The sequence below is a fragment of the Lolium rigidum genome, chromosome 3 (genome assembly GCF_022539505.1).
Source record: "Lolium rigidum isolate FL_2022 chromosome 3, APGP_CSIRO_Lrig_0.1, whole genome shotgun sequence".
NCBI lineage: Eukaryota > Viridiplantae > Streptophyta > Magnoliopsida > Poales > Poaceae > Lolium > Lolium rigidum.
Genome location: NC_061510.1, coordinates 349,632,803 through 349,656,293, shown reverse-complemented (window position 1 = coordinate 349,656,293; position 23,491 = coordinate 349,632,803). Strand labels below are relative to the sequence as shown.

At 41.6% G+C, this 23,491-nt stretch overlaps 2 protein-coding genes across 2 annotated transcripts; both read left to right on the top strand.

Moving 5' to 3' along the window:
- Nucleotides 1–18: 18 nt before the first annotated feature.
- Nucleotides 19–2,628, top strand: LOC124704040. The gene is made up of 2 exons (XM_047236278.1): nt 19–296; nt 1,646–2,628. Exons 1-2 carry the CDS (start codon nt 34–36, stop codon nt 2,514–2,516), a joined length of 1,134 nt encoding a protein of 377 aa, XP_047092234.1. The 5' UTR covers nt 19–33; the 3' UTR covers nt 2,517–2,628.
- A 1,219-nt stretch (nt 2,629–3,847) lies between these two features.
- Nucleotides 3,848–9,364, top strand: LOC124704039 (J domain-containing protein required for chloroplast accumulation response 1-like). Its single transcript, XM_047236277.1, has 9 exons — nt 3,848–4,272; nt 5,258–5,901; nt 6,114–6,427; nt 6,592–6,706; nt 7,074–7,159; nt 8,119–8,178; nt 8,278–8,355; nt 8,676–8,852; nt 9,122–9,364. Exons 1-9 carry the CDS (start codon nt 3,863–3,865, stop codon nt 9,158–9,160), a joined length of 1,923 nt encoding a protein of 640 aa, XP_047092233.1. The 5' UTR covers nt 3,848–3,862; the 3' UTR covers nt 9,161–9,364.
- The last annotated feature ends 14,127 nt before the right edge of the window (nt 9,365–23,491 follow it).

Below are 23,491 nucleotides of genomic sequence, written 5' to 3'. Positions count from 1 at the left end.
TCGACTGAAGAAGAAGAAGCGGCGGCTACGTACATGGGGAAGAAGCTGGGCAACGCCGGCCCTTCGTCGGCATCCAGGTCCACCAACCAGGCCGTGTCGCTCCGCGAGGAGACCTCCGGGAAGACGCATGCCGACGCGGCCTCCCTGCTGAGGGTCCAGCACCTGCAGCGGCTGGCCGCGTGGGCGAGCGGGGAGGCTGCAGTTGGACCCATCGGGGCACTGCTAGGCCACCGCCTCGCCACGGACGCCGAGGCGGCCGGGATTCCCATAGGCGCTTCCTCCTTCCTTTGCCAGAGGTGAGAGTTTACAGCTGACTCGATCTGTAGCTCAAATTGATACATTCTCGTGTCTAATTGTTACGATTTACTACACAACATACTAGTGAAGGTATCAATCTTCCTAGTATTCTCTTCGCATTTAAACCTCTTTTGCTAGTATTTACTGTGTTCGGCTTATTGTACCATTACATTGTTTTAGGACAAATTCCTCTTCTAGCCTGTCTGCATATTTTCATCTGGCAACCTAGCTGAGACTTTAAGGAACAAAAATCATAATGTTAGGTTGACATGATTGCTGCGTTTGTTGGCCCTGTCCTTGATTGGAGTGCAATGGGAAAGTTTCAGGCCTTATTACCCGAGCTTGGTTTATCGGTGCTGAACTCCTAGCGCTACAAGGCAACAGTTTTTTGTTGACTTACATTGATCAAGTGGTACCACTATGTTTCAGTGGTTTCTGTTCTATTTTCAGCACACTAGTGAGTGGTACTATTTTGTTTCCCATTGTTTGTAGAACAACGATTTTAGAGCATTTTTTCATCTACAGATAACCTTCAGATGGGTGGTCGTAATGCCAAGAAAATGATTCAACGTACAGAATTTCAGTCAAATGTTTTGTGCTCGAAATATGAGTGAGTTTCACAAAAGTGAGAGAAAAGATGGCAAGTTTATTGGTCATGCATTCTGTAGGACCAACATTTTGCATGTTGCCATGTTCCATTAGCTGATTCTTCTGGATCCTCGTGTTCTCAAAATGTGACTTTACTACCATCATGCTTTTTGAGTTGTTGTATAGTCCCGGTATAGTCGCCTAGTCGTTTTCCAAAGATAACAGTGACTTGTGGCAACTATACACTGAGTCGCAGCGTTGTCGACTCAATTTTGAGTTGCGACTCAAAAATCATGACTGCCATACAAGAAATAAGAAGCCGTTCTGGTAATGTTGTATCAGTATTCCTGCTTAGAATAAATTACTGGCTGTCTTGCTTAATCTTTGATCTCAGATCTGTTATACTGCTATGTATGTATCATATTTATTTTTATATGCCTTACCTGTTAGAAGTCAGCTTTTAGTAATCCTGATGAAAACTGTGGTGTCTAGTGAATATTGGGAATTATGTGTTGCTCACGACACCAACAACAATGCTTAAAAACAAAACATCTCCAGTCTGCAGTATGAATGTATGATGCCATATTCTACCAGTGGCCAGGTTTAAGTGGATACAGTATTATTTTGCATTTTTAGATTGTGTATGTGGTCTTTCTAGTTTGTTAGTTATGCTGCATTGTCTTTTCATATTTGTAGCTTTTGTCCATGTCAATCAGCCTTATATGGAACTCTGAAGAAAGAATCTCTTCAAATATTGCAGGTGTGAATCAGTTTTACAGCCAGGCTTCAACTGCACAATCCGTATAAAGAACAACAAAAAGAAAGCAAAGAGGCGGAAGAAGTCAAATTATTGCCAAAACAGCATTGTCTATGCATGCCATTTCTGTGGAGACCAAAACCTAATACGGGGTAGTGGAAAGGGTATCGTGAAGAGCCTATTGTCATCAAGAAAGCCTGCTAGCATGGACATAGCCAGCATAATGTTGAAAGGAGATAGTATGAACATGGCAAGAGTAGCTACGGAAAAGGGGATCGAGTATTCTTTAACGGCAGTATCACGACTGGAATCTGACAGGTTGAAAACATTTACTCTTGAAAAGGATAAACATGGTAACGGGCCAAAGTCTAATCTTCCTGAAGATTCTCAAATAGAGAAAGGGGTTGTTTTTCCAATGATGGATCGTGGTCAGTTGGCATCTGCAATGGTTCAAGACATCCCGCTGAAAATTGTAGAAAGCACCGCGCATGATAAATCTATGAATGAAATCGAGCCAGTGTCTGATATTACTTCTCAAGAAGAATTTGTAGTTGGGTCAAATTTTGTTACTCCTCAGAAGAAGAAACTGGGAGAAGTGACTGCACCTAAAGGTTGGGCAGAACAATTGAAGACAAGAAGTACACTGAACAACAAAGGGCAGAGTTGTGTTTCAATTACTGGCAAGGCCCCTAGAAGTCATAGTAAGTCAGCTTCGAATACTAAATCTGCACTAGGTAACTCTACACAGCCTGCTGGCAGTTCAAGGAAGCGAGCAAGAAAAGGGTGGACTACGCTAAAGCAGATTGCTGAAAAGGAGGAGCTTGAGAGAAAAGTGAAGATGGATAACTTTGTAATCCCATTCTTCATGGAGTAAATTGTCTTGCAGTTTGCACCAGCTGTACACATTTGCCATCACAAATGGTTACATTCTTGTATGGTATTATTAGTTACTCTCTCCATTCCTCCAATGAAGCACCCTTATTTTCCATGTTTTATCTTTGATCAAAAATCGCTGTTCAAAAACTATGCCGAATCAGCGATTAATAGGCTGATTAATCGCTACTAGGGGCATGACCGTGTCGATTACCTCTAATCACACTTGTTAATCTTCAGCCCGATTAATTGCTTTGGCAACTCGATTACTAGGAATGTTTTCGATTAATTAGTTCACTTTAGTCAACAAAGTTGCAAAAAAACTTTTTGACACCTAAGTTGCACAATTTTCTACATAGATCGCCCGTGTAGCCGCTACCCTATCCAAATCAAATAATAAGTTTGCAAAGCTTCAATTCGATTTCCGCCTCCAGGAGCTCGATTCCCGCAGTTGCTGGAAAATTTCTCACCATTGCTGACCAGGCCTTGGATACAAGATCTCGATCGCTTTGATGAGCTTGTCAAAGAGCTCTAGGATGCCTTCAAATAGGGTAGGTGGTGGAGGTGGTAGAGGGGCAGTACACTAGGTAGGTGGTGAGAGAGAAACTTTAGAGGGCAAACGAGGAGAATCAAAAGGAAGGACATGGTGGCTGACCTAGAATATTAGGTCACAGAAGAGAAATGTACATGTTTTAATTGGATTTTGGGATCTAGAGAAGTAGGCATGAGCGGAGGCAAATGAGTGCATGGGTGTACATTTGTACACCCATTATTTTGGCCAAATGCTTATGTAGCTAGCTGTAATTTACAAATACAGCAACATGCTAAATATTTTCATGCCAAACTTGATTTAAATTGTTATTTTAATGGAATATGTACACCCATTATCCAGATGCTGGATCCGCCAATGGAAGTAGGAACGATTAATAGAGACCCATATATTATTTGATTCTTTCTTATACAGACGTGTTTTGGGTGCTAATTTGTCTAGTTTGCATCGATTAATAGCCGACCGATTAAATAATCATCCGAATCCCGATTATTTACTACTTCCAAGCTGAACGAGTAGTTAACGATTACGATTTTCTTACCATTGTCAAAAATTATTTTGAGTGTTAAAATTGTTCACATAAAATTTACATTATTATTCAACATGAATCCAACAATACTAATTAGCCCGTCGCAAGTCGCAACGGATAACTAACTCCGGGCCGCCGATGCCGACGTCGGCGTCAGACGCCGCTGCAAAAACCGCAGCCATGCGAAATTCCCAGCGACGCTCCCCGCCACAAATCCCCCACGACCACCACCTGCTCGACCATCCTCCGCCCTGCCACACGCGTCGCCATGGCCGGCGCCGGCGCGCCGCCGCGCGGGTCCGACGTGGACTTCGCCGACGTCTTCGGCGGCCCGCCCCGCCGTTCCTCCGGGAGCGAGCGCGTGCGGCGCTCCTCGCTGGACTCGTCCGCGTCGAGGGCGCGGAGCGGGGCCGAGGAGAGGCCCGTGTTCGGGGACCGCACCAGCTCCGGCTCGGCCTCCAGGGCGCGCAGCGGGGCAGAGAGCGGGCTCGGCGAGAGGCCCGTGTTCGGGGAGCGCACCAGCTCCGAACGGAGGCAGCTCGGGCAGGAGTTCTACAGGGACATATTCCCGGGCGGTGAGCCCATGTCCCCCAGGCGGGGCGGCACCTCCGGCGATCGGGACGTGTTTGGCGCGCCGGCGTCGCCCGGGCCCACGACCCCGGGCCGCCTGCGGTCGAGGTATTTGGCTTTGTGCCTAGCTACCGTGTTTTTCATACTCAAGTCATTTGAACAATATATATGGGTTCCCATTGTACTTATCAACAATTGTAGATATTCTCACGCTAAGAAATGTGAAATCCTTATATGTAAGCTATGACATAATTCATTTTCGATCAGGTAATTTAAACACACAAATGATTGAGCATTGGAACACTATTATCTGTTCTAAATCGGCTGAGATGTCTGTCATGGTGACAATGAAGGCATTGACCATCTCCTAGTTGGGTCTGCTGGACTGGCTGGCTTATGCTGATTAAGGGCCTTCCATCCACTTGAGTTCAAGGATTTGTGGATGAGTGTAAATGAACTTCCATAAAGTGTGCAGACGTGGTATCGACAGTTTCGCCATTCTGAAGTCATGGCGTAAGGAATGACACTATAGACCTTCATTCCTTCTATAACGTGGCTGCGTTCCCTGTCCCATGTACCTAGATGATCAAAGATTATTTTGCACTATGAGCACAGCCAAGGCGAGGGAATTGGGTTGTCCGATGGCCTAGTATAGTTTTCCGTTTCCTTTTCTTTTCGAGTCTGCTGGACTGGTTGGCTTATGATCATTAAGGACCTTACATCCACTGGGTCCAAGGATTGGTGGATGAGTGTAAATGAACTTTGATTAAGTGGCAGGAGTGGTATCGACAGTTTCGCCATTCTGAAGCGTAAGGAAAGAAACTGCAACACATTCATTCATTCAATTCCCTGTCCCATGTCACCTAGATAATCAAGGATGATTTTACACTATGCAGCACAGCCGGGGCAAGGGAATTGGGTTGTCTGATTGCGTAGTACACTTTTCCGTTTCCTTCTGTTTTTCCTTTATTTGGTTGAGATGTTATTCACTATTTTAATGATTGAGGTGCCCTTCCCATACGTTGTATCTAAAGTAACTTCTATCTCGAACTATACATCATACTTTATATAATTTTACTGTATTCGCTTGCAGCTTCTCCATGAAGTTCACCAGAGGTGTGGACAATTCGGTGTCTACTTCTCCATCTCGGCATACATCCAACAAAAATGATGATGACACATCTTATGCTTACAGTGTCCCAGCTTCACCCAATTCATCCACGAGCAGTTTTCTTGCCCAAGGGGCATCGCAGCAAGATACGAAAAAGAATCCTTTTTCATGGCATCGCTATCCTTTCCTATCCCGGTTCCGTTCTCAAAGTGGAGATAAGAAGGACACCTCTCAATACGAAAACTCTATGGCCAGTGAATGTGAATGGACTCCTGTTGGCTCAGAAAGCTTCATCAACAGTAACAAGTTCCATTTTTCATTCTATAAGTGGGCTGGTAAAGGAGCTTTGTTGATGTTGCCAGCTAGTGTTCAAGAAAAAGATGGGAATATTATTGGAGTTAGAAGCTTCCCTCAAGTTGTTGTGCAAGGCATTGACCTAATCGACGAGGAAGAAAGCATGTCAACTGCCACGGCTGCATCAAAAAGTCAGACCGACTATGAAGATTACAAGTCTGGAAAGGATGGGTTGTTTGAAAGAAAACATAGTCTAAACTCAACAACCAAGGATGAAGCTATTTCTTTAGTCTTTGATGAGTACATGCAGGGTGCTAAAATCAAAGAAACAGGTATTCTTTTATTTAGATTCTACACACATGTCATTACTGAAGCATATTTTAGCTAGTAATTTAGTCTTTACTTGTTTCTCTGTCACCTCTTGTAACTTCTGTACCAGAAGAGGGCATGCCTTTTTTCTAACAGAGTACTCTAAACTGTATTCATGTCATTTTGATATAAATTTGTGGATAGAAGGATTGAAGCTCATGTTCTTTCTGTGCAGGAACAAAGTCTGGTACCAGTAATGCGAAGAGCAATGTATCAGCAGCTAGCCCTAGCACACAACGTTCACGACCACCTTCAGGAGAGAAAAGTCGTGGTACCAGAGTGCTGAAGGATTTCATCAAAATATTTAGTCCTGAGAGCTCACCAAAACGAAAAGGAGCACCTGAAGCTCAAGATCAGATATCCAGTGGAAAAAATGGAAGCAAAGGTGGAGTTGAAGATAAATTTAGCATATCTGGTTTGGAGGCTGATGAGGATATTAAGACAGATAGAACAACCAATCGGAATGCATTTTCTGCTGCACCTTCTCAAGTAAGTCAAAACCGGGTTGTTATATTGCCTGGATACTTGGGTGAATGCCGATCAAGCTCGGAATTACAAATGCGTTAAATTTTCGTTTTTACTAATTTTTAATAAGATAGGAGGTTTGACATTACGCAGATACTTTATTTTGATTAATCTGTTATATCTGTCAGATGAGTGAAGTACAATCTAAGACGGAGAAACCGGTCCTTACAGTGGATAATGAAATGCACATCAGAACAAGCAAACCTGCAGGAAAGGAAGATGTTAAACCACCATCTCCTGATGGTAAGTATACCTGTGCTGTGAGGCTGTGAATGAATTAGTGAATCCAACCTGTGAATTATTTTTGCTTTCTAGGAATAAGTGAATAACTTTAATCAGTAAGTCTTTATTTTGTTTCCAATATTCCTGCAGCCTATAAAACCATATCATAGCTCTTTCCTAATCTTTGGATGTTCAACTGTAACATATTGGGGGCTTGTAATATTCGGTGTAGTACTGTAGGTGGTTTATTAATATTTGATTGTAAATTTCTCCTCATGTTGGTTTGTAAGAGCATGTTTGTATGATAGTTGGCATCATTATTTTATTACTGAACGTGTGTTACTAGTGTAATCTCCAAGAGCTCACTCATGCTTGTTGTGTTTGTTAGAGTCGATCCATGTTGAAACAGAAGAAAAACTGCGTGACACAATAGGTCGTGAAGAGAGTCACATGGAAGATCTTGAAGGATGTGTGGTATGTGCAAAGTCTCCCTGTCATTCAAAAAATTGAATTGTTGTAGGTCTGAACAAATATCATTGGTAATGTTGGTCTGTCACTAAACAACGATGCTAGCCAGCTATCTTGTTAACACAAGCTGGTTACAGTAATTGGTATGCAAATAAATCCAAAGGCCTTGAAAGTCAAAGTTCCATCATTGGACTGTTATTACCATAATAGGTCTACTACACAAGCTGACTGATTGATTTGCATCTAGTTAATTGCTGACCGACATGTCTTTTAATGAGACACTGTGAAAGGTTGTGGCATAAGCCCATGACATTTAGGAATTGGCCAATTACATTGCTAATTGACAGTTTTCGCTGGCTTGCAGAGCCCTCTTGACTGTGTAAACGTTTTAACACCTTTTCACTTTTAAAAGGTATTACGAAAAAGTATGCCTAGACGCAAACAACACAAATATTGAGCATAACCATATAGGTTGTCATCTGAAAATTGCACGGCAATGGCATGGAGAGCCCTAACTGTAGCACCAAACCTTTCTTGTTTAACTAATGTCTGATAGAGGCCTTCGGTGAGTAAAACTGGTTACATTTGGATAACTTGCTACCCTCCAACACAATAGGACAGCACAGGTCCACTCCCAGTTATGCCTGTGGAAATCCATTCAAGTCTCATACCTGCTATATTTTGCAATTTAATTCAGGGCCAACATGGGAAGGAACAATATCAACAATAGGAAATGGTGTGAGAAATTAACTTAAAATATATTTTCTTAATTTATACCATGCAACCTACAGTGATAGTTCATTCTCAGAAACGACCAGCATTTCAGCAGTTCGTCATTAAATTTTGGAAACCAGACTAATGAAAGTGCCTGACTCCCTAACAAAGGATAAATAGTTGCTCAGCCTCGTGAGTTTTTGCATAACCAAACAATTTTGTGTTTTACTTTATCTCATTTTACAAACTAGGTTGAACAGTTCGACGAAGGTCAGATTCTTCAAGATGACAAGGAAAAGGAGCAAATAAAGGTACTACACAGAATGGGAATCGGAGTACACAGCTTGTTGCTTCTTTCCCATTACCTTTCTGTTCTATTTTTCAGCTTTTTTTTGCTTGTTTCAATGTAGATATCTGAATCGAAAATCCGGGAATGGTCACGGGGAAAAGAAGGAAACATTCGGTCATTGCTTTCCACACTTCAACTTGTAAGTGCAAGAGTATCTTTAGCATGTAATCTATAGTGTATGCAAACTCTGAATTCCCTACCGCAATGTTCCAACCCCACATTTGCAAAAGAAATAACTCATCTTTTGCATTAATCAGTTTTTAAAAGAAGTTACTATTTTCTTATACTTTCATGGTGCATTGAAGATCAGGGCCCCATGTAATGTGCATGCTGTTTTCTCTATTTCTTCCTCGCTAACATTTTTCAGAAGAAAGATTTTTCCTCCAATTTTTTTGTTTAGAGTATGATATGATGACATCAGGGTTAAGTTTGTTTATTTAACTTCATTCGCTTCTGTAGGTTCTCTGGCCTGAGAGTGGATGGAAACCAGTTCCATTGGTTAACATAATTGAAGGAGCTGGGGTTAAGAAAGCTTATCAGAAGGCACTGTTATGTCTTCATCCAGATAAGTTGCAACAGCGCGGAGCTGCTGTGCATCAAAAGTACATAGCAGAAAAGGTTTTTGACATTCTACAGGTACCTGGATTTATCCCAAATACATATATGTAAAACAAAACAAAAGAAAAAAAAACACCTTTTCTGAATGGCTGGTAGTTCGTAACAACTGGTGACATTACATATACGATTTGTTGCCCTCTTTTTTGAGAGAGTGAAACTCTTAACATCTAAACCGGTTCTATAGAGGTGATCGGCCGTAACTTCTGTTATGTAGATATATTTCTGTGAGGACAAATTAACAGATTTGTTTAACCAAAATTTACGTGATACTCCTTTTGTTTATGCAGGAGGCATGGAAGGAGTTCAATTCAGTCAGTTTTGGATAGTATTTCATAGCTTTTACATTGGTTTGGTTCCACCATACTTCCTCGGGACATGGTGCTTCCTGTCCAGCGTGTCTGAACTGTCTCCAGCAGTGCCAAAATGAAGATGGATAAGCTTAACTAAGATATTTGTATATGGGTAGCCATGGTACGACGACATTTTTTTTAAGATGATGAACCGTGCTCTATGATTTTCGTTTTCGTGTATATAAGTGTAAATCTGGAGGACCGGCCAATGCTGCCTTTTTTTTCTTCAAAACTCACAATTTCAGTGTTTTTTTAAACAAACGCAAAGGGTTTGTCTTATCTATTAATTACGCTGGGTATGGGGGCTCTTTTGTAGTGAGATCTACGGAGTACAATCCCACCAAACCAATTTGGTACCACTGTCCTATTCCTCGGTGAATGTTGTTGCTCTTGGGTTCCTTCGTGCTTGGTGTTTTGATTTTTGAAGCTCCGTGGTCGTTATGGTTTCAATTAGTACCTAAAGTTATCTTGTCTCCGTGAAACTTGAAGTTCAAATCTGTTTGAAAAGTAAGGAGCTGAAAATTTAGTTTTCAGAAATAATCAAGGTACGAGATATATGTGATATCTAAGACCTTATTGCAAGATGATAGAATATAAATTTGGTGAGACTACATAAACTCATAAGTTTTATGGGAATGTACGAAGGTTGAAGACGCAAGGCGTCCCAATCCTCCAACTATTGGGGCACTAACGATATTCGCATATCCATGAAGTGACCATCCTTAATATGCACCGTTGCTAAGACTCGTAGTTTCGAAGCATCACGTGATGATCGGGTGTGATAGATTCTACGTGTGCATACAACGGGTGCAAGCTAGATTTGCACATGCAAATACCAAGGTTAAAACTTTACGAGCCTAGCATGTACAGACATGGTCTCGGAAAGTCGTCATGATATGATGGATAAAATTATGAGTGAAATTGTTCATCATATTACAAGGTTACTAATAGTGAAATCCGGAACACTTGTCATATGATGATCAACTTCAAAATAAGAACCTCAAGGTTATTGGTATCAGACCAACAAACCTAGAAGTTATTAATGTTGAAGTGTTTTTCTGAATAATGAGGAAAGCTAAAAGAGAAACTGCAAAAGATATTTTGGCAGAAAGAAAGAAAAGACTAGAAAGTCTAGCTCAGGTGTATATAAATGATATACATGTTATGATTGTATTCCTAGTTAGGTCACACTATGAAATTCTTGGGTATTAGTACTATATTGGTTGGTATGAAGTGTCATACAAAAACAACGCAATACAAGAATTCAATGGCCTAAGTGACCGACAAGGAATATGATAGGAATGCACGCCTGGAACAAAAATAAAGTGTTATTATGTTCATCGTTGGCATTCTATCTAGCCCTTAGAATTTATAATAAAGAACTTAATAATTGTTATTTTGCTCTGGTCAAATGAAAACAATGAGTTGTTTAAATTATGACATTACTCCATATACGATGGATAAGTTATTATAAATCTTAATGGTGAAACACACATACATAACACTGACGCTAAAATGCCATAAGGCAAATGATTTGAATTCCACTTATTTGTGGAACCGCCATTTAGGTCATGTTGGAAAGGAACGCATGAAGAAACTCCATGCAAATGGATTTTTGGAGTCACTTGATTTTTGAATCATTTGACGCTTGCAAATCTTTTCTAAAGAGAATGATTAAAATACCGTTCATAGGCAAAAAGTTGAACGGGCAACTAACTTAGTGGAAAAATACATGATGATGTATGTGGTTCACTGGGCATAGTTGTGTGCGGGAGATTCTTCTACTTCATGAAAACTTTCAACAATGAATTGAGTATATATATGTGGATATATTCAATAAGGAAGAAGTTTGAAACATTTGAATGGATTTAAATAAGTTTCAGCATGAAGTGGAAATCATCGTAATAGAAAAGTCAAATATCTATGATTGGATCATGGTAGAAATATTTGAATTACGAGTTTTAGCGAACATCTAAGAGAGTTATGAAATTGTTCTACAACTCACATTTCTTGGAGTATCATAATGATGATATAGTATCCGAGATATGTATCCAAACCTTGTTGGATTAATGATGAGATAAAATATTATGACGCCATTATATTTTTGTGGATTATGCTTTAGTGACTACCGCTTTTACACTGAATAGAGCATCATCATGATCCGTTGAAATGACACCATACGAGTTGTGTATGGGTATAAACCCTAATAGTCTTTCTTTAAATTTTGGTCTAAGAGTTTACAACCAAAATCGGATGAATGTCTTTGTTGGTTATCCCAGAGATTTAATTGGGAATTCTTCCCACGAGACAAAGACAAAAGTGTTTGTCAATGTTTCTTATTTCCGAGAAATTGTTTCTAGTGAAGTATTTGAGTGGGAGGACAATATAATTTGATAAGGTTTATGAAACTGAGCATAATGATCAGAGTAGCGCAGCATCGGAATTGGTTTCGGAAGCGGCCACGACGATCATGGCTCCCATGACTACAAAGTGTTTTAGCCATGGAGATCGAAGTACATATTGAACCTTGTAGGTATGGTTTACTTTGTAATCAAATAAATGATTTGTGAACAAAGGATTGATTTTGAATAATGATAAACCAACTACAAAACAAAGAAGTTATGATGGGCCCTGACTCCGTTAAAATGGCCATGCGCCATGAAATCCAAGATAGATGAATACTTTATGAAAGTAAATGTTTCTATGAAATTGATAGACTTGGATGAAATATCCTTGAAGAAAGCTTGACTTATCGAAAAATTGTTTACGACAAAGTTCAAAGAGTTGAATACGATAAGATTAGATCTTTCGTAGCAATGCTTATAGTCTATGTGGATTATTCTAGTAATCACTACATATTTCTTTTATGAGATATGCTAGTAGGATGGCAAAATACACTACTTAACAGAAGTATGTATACAAGATACAACCAAGAGTTTTGCTGGTCCGTGGAATACTAGATAGGTATACAAGCTTCAATTGGATGAAGTAAGTATCACGGAGTTGGAATCTTCACCAGATGAAATAGTCAAAGAGTTTTTTATTTCATCAGAGACGATGAAGAGGCTTGCATTTGCAAGAAATTAAGTGGGAGCGCTAAGACACATTTATAATACTTTATGTAGGTGACATATAGTTGGTTATAAATGATGTAATTATATACTTGATTAAAAAGGTTTCATTGAGAATTAACTTCAATGAAAGGATATGGACTGAAACAAATTTAGTGTCAAGATCTATGAAGATAGATTGAAACACATAAATAAGTTTAAGTCAAAGTACATATGATGGATATTGAAGTAGTTCAATATAGAAAAATTAAGAAAATGTTCTTGTCATGTGAAGGTTTAACAAGACTTGAGTGTATCTGACACTCAATGAGTAAAAACACATGAGTGATTATAGATCACGAATAATATGTACACAATCAGATATCATGTGCTATAAAGTGTTATGAGCATATACCGGAATGATTCATATGATGATCATTAGACAACAGTAAGAATATCCTTGAGTACTTTAGAAGAACTAAGGATATATATATATATATATATTTTTGTATGAAGAAATGACAAACAAATCGCTGTAAGGTGTTACACCGATATTGGTTTTATCACATATAAAATATAATTTCAATCTCAAATTAGACTAAGTGTTGTTTAAAAGGTAGCACAATGAGCTAGAAGTTGTCTATGCTAGATTTAGAAGATTTCTAAATATTGTGACGGAATCTACAAAAGAAGGCAGAGTATGTCATTGTTTTGACAATGACAAAGGATGTTAAGTCAAGAGGTTCTTTGAGAACTTGGTGTAGTTCCGACAGAGTCAGAACTTTGAAGCTATATTGTGTGTGACAATATTAGTGACATATTTCAGACAGCGGAATTAAGGTTCCACCAGAAGATCAAACATATTTAATGCCAACTCATTTGGAAATGAGTGATGCGTTGAGACGCAAATGAATTACAAAATACATACGTTTCTGAGCGTGTCAGATCCGATGACTAAAAACCTCTCCCGTGAGCAATACATGATAAAGCACCATAAGGCCAAGGTGTTATATCTTTACAAATGTAAACTAGATTATTGACTCTAGTGCAAGTGGGAGACTGAAGGAGATATGCCCTAGAGGCAATAATAAAGTGGTTATTATTTATATCTTTATGTATATGATAAATGTTTATATATCATGCTATAATTGTATTAACCGAAACATTAGTACATGTGTGATATGTAGACAACAAGAAGTCCCTAGTATGCCTCTTAAACTAGCTTGTTGATTAATGGATGATTAGTTTCATAATCATGAACATTGGATGTTATTAATAACAAGGTTATATCATTATATGAATGATGTAATGGACACGCCCAATTAAGCGTAGCATAAGATCTCGTCATTAAGTTATTTGCTATAAGCTTTCGATACATGGTTACCTAGTCCTTATGACCATGAGATCATGTAAATCACTTATACCGGAAAGGTACTTTGATTACATCAAACGCCACTGCGTAAATGGGTGGTTATAAAGGTGGGATTAAGTATCCGGAAAGTATGAGTTGAGGCATATGGATCAACAGTGGGATTTGTTCATCCCGATGACGGATAGATATACTCGGGCCCTCTCGGTGGAATGTCGTCTAATGTCTTGCAAGCATATGAATAAGTTCATAAGAGACCACATACCACGGTACGAGTAAAGAGTACTTGTCGGAGACGAGGTTGAACAAGGTATAGAGTGATACCGAAGATCAAACCTCGGACAAGTAAAATATCGCGTGACAAAGGGAATTGGTATCGTATGTGAATGGTTCATTCGATCACTAAAGTCATCGTTGAATATGTGGGAGCCATTATGGATCTCCAGATCCCGCTATTGGTTATTGGTCGGAGTGAGTACTCAACCATGTCCACATAGTTCACGAACCGTAGGGTGACACACTTAAAGTTGGATGTTGAAATGGTAGAACTTGAATATGGAATGGAGTTCGAATATTTGTTCGGAGTCCCGGATGAGATCCCGGACATCACGAGGAGTTCCGGAATGGTCCGGAGAATAAGATTCATATATAGGAAGTCATATTCCAAGTTTGGAAATGATCCGGTGCATTTATGGCAGGTTCTAGAAGGTTCTAGAAAAGTCCGGAAGAAACGCACTATGGAAAGTGGAGTCCCGGAAGGACTCCACAAGCTTGACCAGCCAAACCCTAAAGGAGGAGTCCCAGGTGGGCTCCACCTAGAGGTGGCCGGCCACCCCACCTCAAGGAAAGGTGGGAGTCCCACCTTGAGTGGGACTCCCTCCTTGAGTAGGTTTCCCACATATGGGAGGTTTTAGTGTTGGGGTCTTATTCGAAGACTTGGACTAGAACTCTTGGGGCTTCCACCTATATAATGAGGAGGAGAGGGAGGGGGCAGCCACTCTTGGCTCAGCCTTGGCCGCACTCCCTTAGAGGGCCGGCGCCCAACCCCTCTCTCCCCAAACCCTAGCGGTCTCTCTCCTCCACCACATCCCGCATGCTTAGCGAAGCTCCGCCGGATTTCTCCACCACCACCGACACCACGCCGTCGTGCCGTCGGATTCAAGAGGAGCTACTACTTCCGCTGCCCGCCGGAACGGGGAGGTGGACGTCGTCTTCATCAACAACCGAACGTGTGACCGAGTACGGAGGTGCTGCCCGTTCGTGGCGCCGGAACCGATCGTGATCAAGATCTTCTACGCGCTTTTGCAAGCGGCAAGTGATCGTCTACCGCAGCAATAAGAGCCTACTCTTATAGGCTTTGGAATCTCTTCAAGGGTTAGTCTTGATCATCCCCTCGTTGCTACCGTCTTCTAGATTGCATCTTGGCTTGGATTGCGTGTTCGCGATAGGAAAATTTTTGTTTTCTATGTAACGTTATCCTACAGTGGTATTAAGTTGTGCATATTGCCCCAACCTTTTTGTAAAGATTTCGGTCACCGCTTTTAAGACCAGAACATAGTGGAGCGTGAACTAACATTTGTGGTTGTGGTTTCTTCACTAGAAAATAGTCAGGGTGGGCATAAAAACCGTGAAACCGAAAACCGAACCGAAGCCGAAACCGAACTAACCGAAATCTCGGTTTTTTCCATTAACCGCTATTTTTTTCAGTTTCCATTTATACTAACCGAATTAAATTTGGTAGAATTCGGTTTTTAGCCTCACCAACCGAACAAGACCGAATAGACCGAATTGAGTAACCTACCATCAATTTGTGCATAAACCGATCATTCCATAGAAGCCCAATTGCGTTTGGTGTTCTAAAAATTGTTCATTCAACTAGCTTTTTCTGAATATAGCGTGAAGCCTGCATAATAGAACACGTCGCTCGAAGTCTTAGCTACCCCTTTTAATTTCTCACGAGTGATGCACCTGTACCACGAGTGCCGCAGCCTACCAAATAGCATCCCTCCACGATTGGTGCTCATTTATCGATTTCTTGCGCAGTTGATGCTTTTTCTGTTGATATGTCAATCACTATTTTCTTTCTTCGCTGATGCCTACTATTTGTTCAAGTGACTAGGTTCATTCGGTTTTAACCGAAAACCGAACCGAATTTGTCGGTTAACCGAATCTTCGGTTTCCTAAATTTTCATGCCAATTTCGGTTACCATTTTTGAAAACCGAATTTGTTCAAAAACCGCAAAAACCGAACCGAAATTTCGGTTAAAACCGAATGCCCACCCTGAGAAAATAGGGTGAGACTTTTGAGGCGTTGGTGTTCTTTGTGATGCAACACCCCATCTAAAGCTCCAACGTAGACATACTTCCCTAAAAGGAACGAACTACGAGAATCATCCTTGTGTTTCTATTGTGGTTACTTGAGAAAATTGCATGTACTAGTAAGAGAGAAGTCCAATTGACCCCCTTAAACTCGTCTCAAAATTCAGATTACAACGCTCAACTTTACTTTGGTTCGATCTTCAATCCTGAATTCTATAAATCGTTCGGAATTGAACCTTCTACCCTTTTTGACAAGTTTTGAACATGTTTTTCTCCCTATATACTGTGTCAACTCATCAACATACTTCCTCTCTCTCCATATCGCATGATCACCTCATGCCTCATCATGATCGTCTTCCTCCCTGGAACGAGGCCATGTCGACCACAAAGGGGTGCCTCCATCGGATAATAACACCCGACATCTGCCCTCTACATCACCTGTCGTGCCCAGCCTTCCGCCAGCACGGGGCAACCACCACGCAGCGAGCCGCGGGGGAGACATTTTTATTCCGGCGGGTGAAGAGTTGAAGATGAAGCATAGATTTGAAGATGAAGAGTTAAAGACATAGACTACATGTACGCACTATATACCAATACAATACATTACGTGATAAGAAACACTGGCTTAAAACAATGCAAGGGGTGATTCTGAACCGTTTTTAGAATTCAGGGTTGAAAGTTGAACCAAAGTAAAGTTCAGAACTGTAAGCTAAACTTTGAGACAAGTTTAGAGGGTAAATTGGACTTCTCTCTACCAGTAACTCTTGGGGCAAGTTTTGCACAAACCAGTGACTCAAATCTCCTTTTGCACACACCAGCAACTCTAGACGAGATGCATTGCAAGGAGCTGGTAATGATCCAATTAGAAAGTTTAAAAGCATATCTTGACAACAGAGGCCCACATGGCTGGAGTGGCGGAGCCAGGGCTCGGCTAGCCTGGGCAGCTTGGAGAGGGATCTCTCGGGCTGGTACATGGACGACCTGAACCATCTTCTCCCATAAAAGAAAATGACAAAGAAAACTGACCCTTTCCCTTCCAATTTGCGACCACCGGAGATGACGGCGCGGTGGAGGAAGGCTTGAGAAGGCACCGGACTACCGGTCCACGTAGTAGAGTTGGGATGGGAATTCCTGATCTCCTTCCAATCTCTCCGCGTAGTAGGCCGAAGAGGCACAAATTTTGCGAATATTATAAGGAAAATGCTCCGTTTCCTTCGGAGGCACAGCGCGTCGCGGCCTCCGGATCGCGCGTCGTCCATCGTCTGGAGATGCGTGGCTGACGTTGTGCCACGTCGCCCTCAGTTTCGGACCGGATTGCCCCTGGGTTTAATGCTGCAACGCCCCATGCCCGCACCGACCAGTGTCCATTTCGCACGAGCCGAAGCAGGGGTCGTTGGAGGAGGCGACGGCGGGGCGATTTCCGCCCGCCACCGGCGAGTTGCTGCCGCAAAAGGAGGGCGCCGTCGATCCTCGTCATCGGCGTGAGTTTTCGCACCTTCATCCCTCTCTACTTTTGCTTCCTTAGTCTCTGGTTTGAGCTCTCCCTGAAAACCTAGCTGTAGCGCCGCCGTCTAATCCGCCGCCAACGAGAAATTTGGTAGGGATCACTGGCGGAGCTCCATGAGGGCCAAACCGGGCCGTGGCCCGCCCAGCTTTGGAGCAAAACTAAAAATACCTATGCATAAGCCCAGGACACCAGCACCACTGCACTCGTCCATTCCCTCAGCGCCCTGATTCAGTTCGTTGTCTCAACCATGACGTAGTTTAGGGGCTTAGAGGAACAGCACGCAGGTTCAGCAATACTTCGCCAGCATCCTCGATTCAGCCAAGGGCAAGCCCCCAGCAGCGATTAGCGACCCAACGAGGGTGCCCAGCTCCTAAACCCCATACGACAAAATTGCTAAACCTAAAAATACTGGAGGTATGGGGTTCCGAGACTTACATCTTTTCAATTTGGCGCTTCTCGGAAAGCAAGGCTGGCGACTCCTTACACATCCACAGTCCCTGTGTGCCCGAGTTCTTCGGAGTAGATATTATCCAAATAGTGATTTCATGACGGTTAATCCGCCAAAAACAGCATCGAAAACCTGGAGGGCAATTTTAGCAGGGAGGCAGGCCCTTGAGACAGGGCTCATTAAGCGGATTGGAGATGGATCCACGGTGTCAGTTTGGGATGATAAGTGGATTCCTGGTATATGTGCAGCAAGACCAATGGGCAGGTTGATTGACACGGATGTTGAGCGAGTGGAGGAGCTGATTGATCCAGACTTGCATCAGTGGCGTTCACAACTTGTCCGTAATATATTCTTTGCTCCGGATGCAGATTTGATCTTACAGATTCCTCTTAGGAGAAGCATTGGAGCAGATTGGGTAGCATGGCATCATGAGAAATCGGGGGTTTATTCAGTTCGATCTGCCTATCGTGCAGCTGTGGCAAAAAAAGATAGGGAGGAGGCAGCGGCGAGTGATGAAGTTGGACATTCTCTAATGAGAGATGAAGAGAAGTGGAAGAGATTATGGAAGTTGGATGTACTACCGAGAGTACGAGTTTTTTGGTGGCGAGTTCTCAAAGGCATTTTGCCAGATTATGCAACTCTCACCAGGCGCCATATCAGAGATAATAGTACTTGTGCGGTATGTAAGTCATCTTAAGAATCTTTATATCATGCTTTGATGGAGTGTGCACATGCAAAACTGTTTTGGGCAGCTGCTGGTGACATATTCCATGTGAAGCTTCCAAGGTTGCATCCTGATTCGTGGACGGAGGATATTTTGTGTGGATCATCGTTCAATCAGGGAGAGCGTGAAAGAATTATTTCTATTATGTCTGCTATTTGGGACTCTAGGAACAGATGGACTCATGATTCTCATGGGTATGATCCTAGTAGTACAATGCAGATTATATCTGATACAATGGGCCACTTAGAGAATAAAAAGGAACATAAATCATCAATGGTTAAGCCCTTTATTAAGTGGCAGGCCCCAAGGCAGGGCATTGTAAAACTCAACTCTGACGGTGCAATCAGGGAGGAGTCAGGTGTTGCGGCGAGTGGTGGTGTGGCAAGGGATGCTAGAGGTTTTAAGGGTGCGTGGTGTCGTACCTACCATGCCATTACCGATCCACTGATAATTGAAGCTCTGGCGTTAAGAGATTCAATTTTATTTGCCAAACAACAAGGATTCATGAAAGTCATCTTCGAGACGGACTGTGAGCAGTTGGTGCGGCTATGGAATGATAGAAGAAGCCAGCGATCGTCGATCGCCCCTATCCTTAGTGAAGTTGAAGAGTATAGTTTTATGTTTCTGTCTTTTGATCTATGTTTTGGGAGGCGTACGGCCAACTCTGTTGCTCATGAGTGTGCACAATATGCTTGTGTACATGATGTAGAGGTAGAGTGGGTTGACGCTCCCCCAGATTTCCTTAGTCTAAGCTTGAGAGCTGATTGTACAAACTTGGCTGTGTTTTAATAAAGTGAATGGTGTTTTCAAAAAAAAAAAAAAGCTCCTAAACCCCATACTACACGAAACTGAGCGCTAGCAGCGTTGAGCCGGCGGCCCAGCGCGTCTCCTCTCCAATTTTGCTGCTGAAATCCTCCTATTCATTTAGGACTGTAAGACCACACATGTAATCAATAAACTCCCAATAACCCTCCAAGTCATTTGGGTGATCACTGAATAATCTCTATCTCTACTACTTATATCTCTACTACTTATAAAGGCACGAAGTGCCGTTGGAAAATTGAATCCATACCGTCCATAGGTCTATATCATATCTCTACTACTTATAAAGGCACGAAGTGCCGTTGGAAAATTGAATCCATACCGTCCATAGGTCTATATCATACGGTCCAAAATTATTTGGTCTCCCTCCCCCATTTTATCCGCAATAAAACAATCCCGCTGATTACTCCTACAAATCCGAAAATTACGATAGAAACTGCTCCCACATGCACGACTCTTCCGACTTCAAGATTGGACACCGCACGTCAAAAAAAAAAAGGTTGGACGCTGCCCTTCTCGGTCTAGCCGCCGCAGATCGAGTCCCTCCGACATGGACGCCGCCGCCTCCCGCTCCTCGCTCTGCTTTCTACGTCCAACACAGTCCGAGGGATACTCACTATACGTCGAGCCCTTTGGCCTCATGCCGTCGCCACTCGCTAATGCATGCCATCACCAAGGATGACCGTCTTAGCCGCGTCCGGAGCTAGATTCCGGCGTCGTTGCCTCCCTGGAACCGACACCATCGTCCAGGATGGAGCCGACACCGACGCAGTTCACCTGACGTGCTCTCCTTTCTATCATCAATTCATCATGTCGCACTGCAGACCATCTTCACCCATCAACTGGGCTCCAGCGGGCGGCGACAAGCCGATTAACTGCGATCCTACATGATGATTGACAACACCATGAACACATTTGGTGTCTGCCGTCCACCATCATCGTGGTCGTTGTAGTATGTCCAGATTGGAGCCGGTGCCATCGGTAAGGAAATACCGAAACAGTCCATAACTGTGGTGCACCATATCTTACCTACCGGATCATTGTTGTTGCTGGGTCAGCGATCAACAGGTTCATCCATTCTCCTAGCCTGGGCATAGATTAAATTGTTTATACATGTCGACTGCTTGAGAAAATCACAAGGTGGTTTAATTGTTGATTTCCTACTAGGAATTACCCAGCCGAATGATTTTCTTTCGGATGCCTGAGCACCTCCTCTTCTCAATCATATTTGTCAGATCTTGGCGTGATATATGCAGCAGGTATTAGCGCATCCATCTTCCGTCATGTGTACTTCAGTTGTGCTAATTTGGATTGTGCAAGTCCTATATTTTCCTGGCCGTGATTCATTAATTAGTCCTTACTCCGGGTTCACAAGATTTTCATGTTTACTTATAATGATTCAGAAGGAAAGTTGGGTGAATGCTCAGTTAGATACATATTATGCTAATTCAGTTTACGTTATTGTCTGCTAACTTGCAGGGGTTCAATTGTATGGCCATGTGATTTCCAAGTTCAGTAGTTGTTCGTGTCTACAGGGATATCATATGATTTATGCAATTTCCACTCTTAGCTTTTGCTTCACTATTCTAATTGTTAAGATCATGTAGAGAAGTGTTGTTTTGTTGTGTGTTTGGCTAAATAATATTTATCATTCACATGCTCATTTTTCTGCAGATAGCTATATTTATAAGCATTTACGCTATCCTTGTAAGTACATCATATTTTGTGAGCAATCAGTTTGGATAGTGTGAATATTATGCGGCTCTTCTCGGAAGAACTACTTTTATTTTGCTTGTTGAGGTGATATCACATAACATGTTTTCTAGCTATGTGAGCACACATTGCCCCATAACATATATACTACCCCCTAGAAAAATAAGTGTCTTAATTTTATCTACATACGGATGTATCTAGACACATCTTGGTTGTAAATACATAGAAAAAGTCGAGACACTTATTTTTGAATGGAGGGAGTATGAAGCAGATTTACATACAGCCCTTAGCCATATTGTTAACAGATCCTTATTCTTCCTGATTTGTTTGTCAGCATTATAATTGTCCTAGATAAAAGTTGTGTACGGATAGTTCGATTTTAATCTATTGATAATGGTCTGTTATTTTCCATTCAATATTGTCTAAAAGCTCTAGATGTTGTTCAGCGGCATTGCAAGTTTGCTAAAAGAAGTGGACATTGGCCAGAAGATATCAGGGTAATATTGATAAAAGAACTGTACGAGCTCCACATTTCCCAATTACCATGGTGTCAGACATCTTGATAGTCTCCACAAGATTATGGTTTAGAACAATTAAAATAATCTACTCTATTAATCCTTGAAAATCAACAAATTGGCATGTAAGACGAAAAAGGCTTTATATGTTTGTTCTTCTATTTCAAAAAGACGTTTTTCATCGATTTTTATCTTATATGTTTGATTGCAGGTTTGTCGAAATTTCAGTTTGTAAAACATGTGGATCAAATCTATGCTAATACTACTGTACGCTTTCCTTCTCCTGATAGATGAATTCGATTTTTATTTTGATAGCTGATGCGGGTGCTTGCTTGTTCTCAAGGCCCTGCATCGAGACGAATACCCTTCTACTACGGTCATGTTCATGGTAGAGCAAGGAGGAGCATAAAGAAGAAACTCACAATGGTGCTAGAATGATCGTCCAAAATTTTAAAACATTTTAGCTAAATGTTAGAAAGATTGCAGTCCGATCTCCTAATCAACGGCAGTGTTGTAGCAGTGTATACGGAATTATCACAAGTGCTCAGTCTAATGTTTGATTTCCTAGAAATAGACATGAGGATGTTACTTTGATAGTGCATGCATTCAATGTGCTTGGAGCTAACAATAGAAATAGACTTAGAGCTGCTTTTGATGGAGTGAAATTAGCAGCAAATAGTTTGGAAGTGCGTGATATATGCAGTTATCTACCATTTCTTATATGATAGAATTGTGTATTTAGACTTTAGAATTGAGGATATATAGTTAGTTACTATATAATGTATTTTCTGGGTACTCAAAAAGATCTATGATTAACTATTAGTAATTTACCATTTCTAATTTGTGTATGGCTAAATTCATATAAGACCAGAACGTGCGTGCAATTTTACTAGTCCTCCTAAGTTCGGGAACTGTAAGATGAAATAATCCTCTAAATTCGGAGACTGTATGACCTCGTGGGTAATTTAGTTCCATCAAATTTCACTTCATGGCATCATCTCAAAACTCAAATTTCAGTAGTGAAGAATAAAAGTATGGAGATGGCATTGAAGATTTCCTATGCACAGTTTATTTTGTTTGAGAGATATATGCTTGTTCTGAATCAATATGAAAGAGGTACGGAGCACTCTGAATCGATATGAAAGAGGTACTGAGCACTGACTTATGGCTAGGGAAGTAGATTTACTCTGGCTTGGCCCGCCCAATTATTTGTTCCAAGCTCCGCCACTGGTAGGGATACGACCTTGTCAAGTACTTCAAGTATATCTTTCACTTATGACACTGGTCCCGATGCCTCCCGCTCCCGCTTTTTCTTCATATCTCTTGGGTGTTGCCCTCATCCTCATGTAAACACCAGTTCCTTCATGTGATAAGCTAGTGGTAGTAACACACGAACTAAAGAACCCGCAAAAAAAATTGACCTAAAGAGTTCCCACACGAATACACGTAAAACTGTAGTGAAAGATGATCCTTGCTATATAATCCAATGAGCATGGATGGAATGAAATGCCCGGATGGAAGTTGGAGGATGAAACTTGTTGTTTGATTATAGTCTGGTGTGCATGGAGTCTGGTATATGTAAGGGGAGAACACATCATTTCACAACCAATATTTGATGAGTATTTATTTTTCATGAGGTAAATACCCACATCTCATAGTAGGTGTGTTTGGACGTAATTGCTAGGTAGAGCCAGTCCCAATGCACCGTCATGGTTCACCACTCCGGGATTCCCCTATGTATCGCAGCAAATTCTACACCCGCTCGCCCACTGTAGCTGCTTCAAGCGGATGGCCCAAGTACACAGCAGCCCACTAGTGAAAACTGTTCGCGTCACTCAGT